The sequence below is a fragment of the Crocodylus siamensis genome, chromosome 4 (assembly GCF_052110815.1).
Source record: "Crocodylus siamensis isolate JL-2025a chromosome 4, ASM5211081v1, whole genome shotgun sequence".
Taxonomy (NCBI): Eukaryota; Metazoa; Chordata; order Crocodylia; family Crocodylidae; genus Crocodylus; species Crocodylus siamensis.
In genome coordinates this window covers 100,318,889-100,328,131 of record NC_143398.1, presented here as the reverse complement: position 1 = coordinate 100,328,131, position 9,243 = coordinate 100,318,889, and the positions used below count along the sequence as shown (strand labels likewise).

The window sequence follows — 9,243 nt, the reverse complement described above, 5'->3', positions numbered from 1 at the left end:
TGAGTTCCCAGGGAAGATGGGTGGGTGGGTGGGGAGGAAGGTGCTTCAGACCCTCACGGCTCTGTTGGACAGCTCTGTCACAAGACACCAGGGCAATAATCTTCCAACTTCTGCCCTTTCCTGTTAGGACCCCCTGCGCTCTTGCTACTGTTTCTCAGGCCTGAGTCTTTGCACACCACAGCTTTTCCCTTGATTTATGTGGGTTCTGTATGTGCAAATTCACTCTTATGCAACGAACCTTTTTATACCCAAAATTTGTTACAGTCACGGTAAATTCACTCTTACGCGACTGGTGTGGTGGAAGCCCACAGTCAGCTCTTTTGTGGGGTGCACTGTAGGAGGCAGTCACACCAAAATATAGTCTCCTGTGTGGAGTTGTGCTCCTTGCACATCAGCTGCGACGTGTTTCTGTAGTTTTCATCCCATTATGGTAACATTCACCACTATCCAGGGGCTACCAAAATTGTCTTGTAAAAGTGGTAGAAATAGTCCTGGGGGTCAGTACAGTTGAGGTCTTAGAATGTATCCCTAGTTGTTACATTGTACAGGAAACCCTCGCTATTTGCAGGTTCAGCATTTGTGGTTTCAAATATTCACAAAGCCTGAACTCCCATCTTAAATATACTTACAGGAGCTCCTCAGGAGCTGTGTGCTTGCTGCTGCCAGGCTCCTGCCACTGGGCTCCTACAGGCTGGGGAACTCCCTTCTTGTCAGTGCAGAGGCAGAAAAGGATGTTGAAGTCATCGGTGATGCCATAATGAACATGTGCCAGCAGTGTGGGGATGCAGTCAGGAAGGCCAACCACACCTTGTCATGCATCCACAGATGCATCTCGAGCAGGAGTGACTAGAAATAACGGTCACAAGCTGGCAGAGGGTGGATTTAGGCTAGACGTGAGGAGGTGCTACTTCACAATCAATCAGGCGGGTAGGATCTGGAACCAACTTCCAAGCAAAGTGGTGCTGGCTCCTACCCTGGGGGTCTCTAAGAGGAGGCTAGATGTACACCTTGCTGGGGTCGTTTGACCCCAGTACTCTTTCCTGCCATGGCGGCCGGGGGCGGGGGTTGGACTTGATGATCTGCTTAGGTCCCTTCTGACCCTACTAACTATGAAACTGCGAGCGAGCAGGCATGCACAACCAAACACATATGAGCACACACAGACCCAGGCGAAGAGATGTACATGCATGCACACAGGACCAGTTACGCACACAAAGCCAAACGAGACAGTGCACAGAACCAGACACCTGCACGTGCACGGCTGGGCTGCAGGACAGTTTGACCTGACGATGCGCTGAGCTGTCACAGCCCCTGTGCTTCCCTGGGAGCCTGCTCATGGGCCGCAGCGTGCCCCACTGAGGGCCTGGCTTGGAGTCTACCCAGCAGCCAGCTATTTGGGAGGGGGGGGGGTGCGCTATGGCCACCCTAAAATTAGCTTTAGCCCCCCCCCCCCCCCCCAACCTGCCAACCCACACAGCTGAGCCTGGCACTCCTCAGTGGGGGCCAGGCTTGGAACAGGGTGGGCAACAGCGGCCCAGGCAGTGCTGGATGGGGGTGGGCACTAAGGGGAATTCCGGAGTGGCCCTCCCCACCCCCGCCAGCCACCCTGTGGGCTCCAGAGGTCCAGCTTAGCTTTGTGTCAGTGGCGGCTGTGCGCACCCTTGGGTGGACAGCGGGCAGAGCCCTGAAGCGGTGCAGCCCCTCCTGCAGCAGCCGCTTAGCAGCATCTCATCCCTGGTGGTGACAGCACATGTCTCAGGGCAACACCAGCCCCTCCGGCACCAGCCACCTGGAGGCCTGCATGCATGTGGGCGCTGTCCCAGCCCCTGCCCACATGCAGTTTGTTGCTGGGGGGGCGGGGGCAGTCTGTGGCCACCTCAAAATTCACCTTAGTATCCCCCCCCAGTTCTCCCCATCCAGCACCACCCAGGCCACTGCTGCCCACCCCGCTCCAAGCCTGGCCCCCCACTGGGGAGGGCCGGGGGGGGCCCTCAGGCAAACTTTGTGGTGGCTGTAGGAGCCCCCCCCATCCCCTCCACCTTAGCACCGCCCCTCCCGCTGGCTGCTGGGTAGGTCCACACCAGGGACTCGGCGGGGTGTGGTGCAGCACATGAGCAGGCTCCCAGGCAAGGACAGGGGCTGCAGTGACCCAGGTCATCATCAGGGAGGACTGTCCTGCTGCCTGGCTGTGTGCATGCGGGCCTCAGCAGGCTTGCAGAGCTGTGGCCACCTCCAAAATTTGCCTTAGCCCCCCCCACCTCCCTCCAGCACTGCCAATGCCCACGCAGAGTGCAGCCCCCTCTCCCCTAAGGCGGCCGTCCCCCCTGCAGCCAGTCCAGGCTCTGGGCAGCTGCTGCCAGCCGTGGAGCTCAGGCTGCCTGCAGCCTCCCTGCTACCTGCTGGGAGCAGCCTGAGCCCCGTGGCTGGCAGCAGCTGCCCAGAGCCCAGCCAGGCCATGGCAGGCTGAGCAAAATGGTTTCATGTGCCATGCTGTAGCCCACCTGCCGAGGGCTGTCGCCCCCTGCTCTGCGCCTACCTGCAGGACACGAACCCACCCTGTGAGACTTGGCACGGAATCGGCAGCTATGAAGTCCCCAAGGGGGCCGTTGGTGGAGCAGATGGGTCCTGCAATGTTAGCATTGGTGCTACAGAGCTGCTGTTCCCCTGCCCCTGCCTCTTGCCCTCTCTCCCCCCTCCTCCCTCCCAACAAGCTACCCATTTTCTACTAGTTTCCTGGTTCATATGGATAATGACCTTTTTCTCTTGGCTAAGTGGTTGTTGTGGTGTAAAATGTGGTTGTTAGGGGTGTGAAGATGGGCCTGTTGGGAACTGACTAGAAGATCGCTGCTGTAGAGACCACTCCTCAAAAGCAGCTGCTCAGAGCCCAGCTGAGAGAGCACAAGGCAGGTGGAGCTGGCCGTCATGGCACAAGACAGGGAGTCAAAGATGGGCTTTGTTTCACTTGCCCTTGTATACAAGCTGTAGCCATATTGGTCTACAGGCAAAAGCAAACAGAACTGGCAGCAGAGGTGATATTCCCCCTAATGCCCTTGGATTCATTCCCCCTAGTTCCTGGCCCCAGGCTGCTGAGGTAGGAGCCTCATGCAGCTAGCTAGTTCATGAGAGGCGAAAGATCTGCAAGGGTTTTCTACTGCTCCACAATCAGATTCCATGTTGTTCTTTTCATTCATCAGATGCCTGTATTGATTGAGCCTGGTGATTATTACAGTACAAAGGGAAACTAGAAATTAGGAGAAAGCAGTTAGAAAACAGTCATATTTAATTTTTCCCGAGAGGAAAACAAATTTGAATGAAATACATTTTCATTCCATAAATATCATTAGCAGCAAACCCTCCCATTGCTACCACCACCGCACGTGGTCAAGGTTCACAGCACAGCCACGCGTATCGATACATACTGTAAACACTACGCGCTCATTTGCGAGTCTCTTGTTCACTCTAAAAGCCAAGTCAATCCCATGAAACTGAGACCAGGTACGTGTTAGGATCACTCCCAGCCCTCTTGTCCAGTTAACCAGGAGCTAAGAGGAAATACTGTTTTTTTGAAAGCCAATTTTTGGTTTCCTCCACATTGTCTGTGGTCAGGTAATTGTTTTGTCCACAATGAGCATCGACTTCACTGCTTTTTGTTTTTCTTTTTAAACCAAAGCATTAAATTTGTATCTTTAGGACTGTGATTCTCAACCTCATTTGACAAGACCTCTCTGAAAACTAAGAGCTGGCATTTCTGATTCATTTCTTAACTATGGAAAAATTAACAGAACAATTCTTCTGTTGCAAAGAACTCAGACAGACCACAAAAGGTTACAATGCTTTTAACATTATGGATTCCTATTTGAGATCCTTGGGTTCATCTTGTGAATCACATTTGCACACCTAACTGCGCACAGTGCCTGGCACCCTAAGTCACCCTTAACAGGATTTCAAGGCAACCCAGAATACCAATAGCCTCAGTTGACAATCACCGCTCCAGAAGGAAACCTGAGCATGAATTCTCTGTGCTATGCTCTATCTGTGCCTGAGAGAGAAGACAAACCCAACCACTGAATTAAAAAGTGAAAAAAAAATACACACCGAGGCTGCGTCCAGACAAGCACAGCCATGCAGTATGGAGCACCACAAGCACATCTGCAGCACCACATACTGCATTGAGGTGTTCTCTGCGCTGCAAGGGAGCACTGCCCATGTGTGCAGCGCGCTGCCTTTTTCCCTGTGGGTTTTTTTGACCCTTGTATGTCCAGGGGTCAAAAAAACCAAAACAAAAAAACAAAACCAAAACAAACAAACAAAAAAAAACCTGCAGAGAAAAAAACGCAGAGCAGTGCACACATGAGCGGCCCGCGCCACTCAAAAGTGGAGCGGGGCCACCCAGAGCTGAGCTGCAGCTACCAGCCAGGCTCCAGGTGGCAGAATCGACATTGCTGCAGCCCTGGGAGGCCCCAGGACCTCAGGTAAGGCTGCTGTCCCAGCTTCCCGTACTGCCCCGGGGTAAATTGCCATGCACCAAAATGTACATGGCACGGGCATTCCCTAAGGACAAGTAGCAGTGGCGCAAGGTGTGGACATGGCTTGAGTGACACGACCATTTTTTTCCTTTCTAAACACTTGCCACACTTTCATGGCTTTGGCCGTTCAAGACTATTGGCTCATACATCCCCACAATAACCAAATCACTTGGCTGGTCAGCTATTCTTTTGCCCAAAGAATCAAGCAAGGTGACCTCCTTCCTGGCAGCATACCAGCAGAGTATGAGCTGCAGTCAGCACAGAAGTCAGAGAGCACACTGTGTATGTTTAGGATCTTGAAGCAGATTTCCATAGTAGAAATGGTTCATTGTCAATAGATAGGCGTACCATCCACTCTCAACAGATAAGCATACCGTCTATTCTCAGTCAGAGTTCAATGTTTTGGCCACAGAGGTTAATACATCAGGGAAATAGATTCATTTGCTAACTTGGTAGTTGGGGAGAGGGGAGTAACTTTTTCTCCCAAAATTTTACATCGAAGCAGTTTTCCCTCCCTCTCCTCACTTGTGTCCAGAAAGAGAGTCATTTGTTGAATACACTCCACGGTTAATTCTACAGTCTTCAGTCCTCACAGAGTCTATTAGTTCTTCTTCCTCTGAATCCTCCTCTTCTTCCTCCTCTGGGGCAGAGAGACTGGATGTGGGACCTTTACAGATTTTTAGGTGGCGAGTGAGGTGATATTTGGTTAGGTAAGCCTTGGAGCACTTTTCACAGACATAGTCCCTCTTTCCTTCATGTGAGTTGAGATGCTTCTTCAAATGATTTGTCCTCAGGAACAGCTTGTCGCATTTAGGACACTTGATTTGCCGTTCTCTGCAAAAGATAAAAAAAAGTCACACATTACTCATCATACAAAGCAGATGCTGCTGAGAGGTCTGTTTAGGCGATCTAGGAACTGGTTTGCTTTTTCTTTATATATTTAATCACTGTTTCAATGCATTTTCCATTTCACAGGGAATAATTCAGAAATGATTTCACATGCCCAGCACTAGGCAAAAAGGTCCTTGTACAGGATTTACAAGCTATCACATCTGTACAAATACTCCATTCTCTGCCTCACAGAACTCAGTAGATCACTTGTCATGCTAGCAATTAATTTAGTAGAGTCAAAAAGCTTTTTTTTTTTTTTTTCCCAATCAAAAATCCCAGTCAGCACAATCCTAGGGTAGAACTCCTCAACCAGAACCTTTTACTTTATCAAACAGCTTTGGAGCAGGGATTTGAACTGGGGATGTTACTGGATGCATCTACACACGGTGATTTAAGGTGCATTAGCCATTTTTAAGGTGCATTAAGGATAGGGGTCTACACATGTGCGCCCTTAATGCATCTTAAAAATGGCGATTTTAGGCTAATCATGCCTAAATTTAATACCTGCATAAGGCAAGTATCAAATTCAGGTACAGTAGTTAAGGTGCTTTAAAGCACATGTAGACACTGTAAGGCACCTTAATGCTATGTGACTGAGCAGGCGGGAACCAAGCCTCTGAGGCTCCACGCTGCCTCTTTTTCTTGGCAGCAGGATGGGGCCCCGCAGGCTCAGCTCAGGCCTGCTGGGGAGGCAGGAATATGGGGACAGGGTTAGGGCCGGGGCCAGGGCTGGGGATTGCATCCAGAGGGACTGGAGGCTCCCACCCGCTATGCCAGTGCTCTGCACTGCCAGAATACACTGCAGAGGGCTTCTGGGGGCTGTCCAGGGTGCTGACCAGGGCAGGTTGCCCAGAGAGCTGCGTTAGGTCAAGGTGCATTAAGTTTAGGAGTGTGTAAATTCACATGTAGACATACCCACTTTGGTGTCAGGTCTCCAAGAAAAATAAAAAATTCCCTCTGAAAATGTCTCAGTTTGCAAAAGCCCACCAGAGACTTAAATTTAGAAGGTAGTTTTTTTTATTTCATTCAGATTCTTCCTGCACTGAAAATGCTGCAATCAGGTGCAAAGGAAGCTGAGCAGGCATTTCCTTGCCCTGCACCTGATGCTCCCAGCTACTATGGTGCTGGGCACCAGAACAAAGGGCAGGGTAAGTCTCTCTCCTATAGTATCAATCCAGTATCTCTCAGGCAAGACCAGAGGAAAGGTCAGGTAGAAAGCTTAGATTTGGAAAAGGAGACTGGAAGGAAGGTCAAGTGGGGCTGTAAGCAGAGGGAGACAGGCTAGATGACAGAACCAGGGAGGGGAGGAAAGAAAACAGACAACTGGACTGGCTGGCCAAGAATTGTGAAAGTGAATGGGAAACTGATATCAGACAAGAAGCCTGAGGTGGAGACTGAGAGCTCTGAGCAATGCACTTCTGTTGGAGGGCTGGGGAAGATTAGACCAAGGAGCTTAAATTGGGGTGTAAGACTGCAAATTAGGAGCCCAATTTGCAGAGCTCCTAATGTGCAGTCTTACACCCCAATTTAAGAGCCCAATTTGCAGGGGTGGTGTCTGGGACTAACGAAACCAAGAGGTGGGGATGAGGTGCTGGTGAGTAAGACTATCAGGGAGGCTGTAATTTCTATCTTGATTCCAGATGCTCACGCTGGAACTCAGGTTTCAGCTTGGCGAGGTACAGACATTCAAACAGCTGGAGGTGGCAGAATTGATCCCAGTTACACAGATTTCTGTATGTGGCGTAGTTTAGATTGGTACCAAACAAAATACACAAGCCCTTAGTGGTTGGGAAGCTTAGACAGGGTTCCACCATTTTTAAACCAGTCTACGTCCATCAAACTTCTATTGTTACAGGTATAGACTGGTTTCTGATCACTTATACTGGTAAAAGTGTAATGACTGTAGAATGCTATTACACAACGCAACCAGGATAACTTGGGTGCCCTCTCTAGGACGCAAAGGAAGCCTGGCAAATTCTCTGAAGGGTTACCAAATAGTTTTCCTTCCACAATACTTCATCAACAGATGTCAACAACATGGCCCTTTTAGAGCTGATCACCATTTAGTCCCACCTAGTTACTTTAGTCCACACTCCTGGGGGTTTTCAAATACAGAAGTCTCCATGCCATTATTTGGCTGTTGTTTATTCCACACACAGTCCTAAAAGTTCAGGTGGTCAGTCCCTGCAACCAAGATCACTTACTGCGTGTGGGTGAGCACGTGCTGCTTGAGGTCCTGCCTCCGCATGAACAGCTTGTCACAGTAATCACACTTGAGGTTTTTCTCTCCAGTGTGGATGACCATGTGGGACTCCAGATGAGCCTTCTGAGTGAAGGATTTGTCACAGAGAGCACAGCGATAATTCTTCTGGCCTGGAATTGTACACACACACAGACAGTGACAATGAGGGCTTCCATTAATCACTGCTAGAAAATCTTTCCCTAAAAGAGAGTCCCGGCAAAGCATTTACCTTTTCACTTCTTCCATTCTTTCAAACTTAGCCAGGAGGCCTACTTAAAACAACAGTTTGGACTAGCCATTCAGCAGACCAAAATCTGTCACTCAAGCTCAGTTGTGCATGTACAGCGCTGAGAACTTTGTTGAGAAGCAGTGCGCCCATCTGCTGTGTTCATCCACATGGTCTCTGCAATTGTTATTCATATTCATATAGTTTTTATGGTAGTGCCTATGAGCTAATGAAGAATTGGGACTCCATTGTTTTAGGTGCCATAGGAGGTGCCAGGTTAGATGAAGTGATTCCAGCAAACAATTTGTGTAACCAAATGTTTACTACACCTTAGGGCCCCATCTAGATGGGAGAGCCTCTATCTTCTAGGTAAGATCACTGTCAGGAAGCTTTGGCACTTACCATGAGGCTAAAATGCAAGGTTAAGAATTGGCCACTGAACACTGAGCTCGATTGGAAATACGTACTGGCTCATCAGATCACTTTGGGGAAATCATTTCCTCTCTGTGAGACTCAGTTTTCCTGTCTTTAAAGTGGGAATAATGATGCTTACCACTGGAGATGAGAACTGCATCCAGGATTCTAGATAAAATCTTACCATGACTTTGTACAACATTGTTAATATATCCCTCTTTTTTCTGGGCATACTTTACCCAGTACATTCTAAAAATCACATCTGCCTTTTTAACAGCCACATTGTTTTGGTGGTTGATAGTTATCCTGTGATCAATTAACATATCCAGATCTTTCTCCTCCTGCTTTCAACTGATGAGCTTTCACCTTGCAGAGGAATGGGAAGTTACTTACCAGTAACCAGAGTTCTTCAAGATGTCTTGTCCACATTCTCATCATGGGTACATGTGCACCTCAGCACTTGACATAGAAGACTTACAGCCCTGTCAGTATCTACAGGCACACCACAATCCTCCCCTTCTTGCGTTCCAGGCTGAAGGGATAAAGGATGGTGTGTGATCACATACCTGAAGGTGGGCCTCAGAGTTCCCTAGGTAAACATCAGCCAAAGGATCAAACGCGGTATCTGCCCTGGGGCTACTGCAATTGTGTAATTCTTGGTGAAGGTTTGGATGGAGCACAAGGCAGCTTCCCTGCTGATATCAGTTGTAGGCTCTGCTGCAACGTGCTCTGCCTAGAGAAGCTTCTGCCTTGGAGTTCTTGTGACAGTTTAATACCCAGCTGATGTGTGTCCCTTTGGGTCTCTGGGTGGAAGACACAATAGCCAGAGGCTTTTAGAAAGGCCTAATCCCATGCAAGTACAAGAAAAAAACTTCTTGGCCATCAAGTGTGTGAAACACCTCAGACCTGGAGGAGTGAGGCTGTAGTAAGAACACCAGCAAATA

The 9,243-nt window shown here is 49.2% G+C and overlaps 1 protein-coding gene across 4 annotated transcripts in view; it reads right to left on the bottom strand.

Moving 5' to 3' along the window:
* Positions 1-3,262: 3,262 nt before the first annotated feature.
* The window catches only part of PRDM4 (PR/SET domain 4), a 41,528-nt gene continuing 35,547 nt past the window's right edge, over positions 3,263-9,243 (bottom strand). For 3 of the 4 annotated variants that reach the window (XM_090043146.1, XM_090043147.1, XM_090043145.1), the window contains 2 exons: positions 7,622-7,790; positions 3,263-5,360 (listed from right to left, as the gene is read on the bottom strand). In XM_090043146.1, coding sequence (XP_089899272.1) covers positions 5,048-5,360; positions 7,622-7,790 — 482 coding nt within the window. In that variant the 3' untranslated portion in view covers positions 3,263-5,047. The other variant, XM_090043148.1, reaches the window with a different exon arrangement.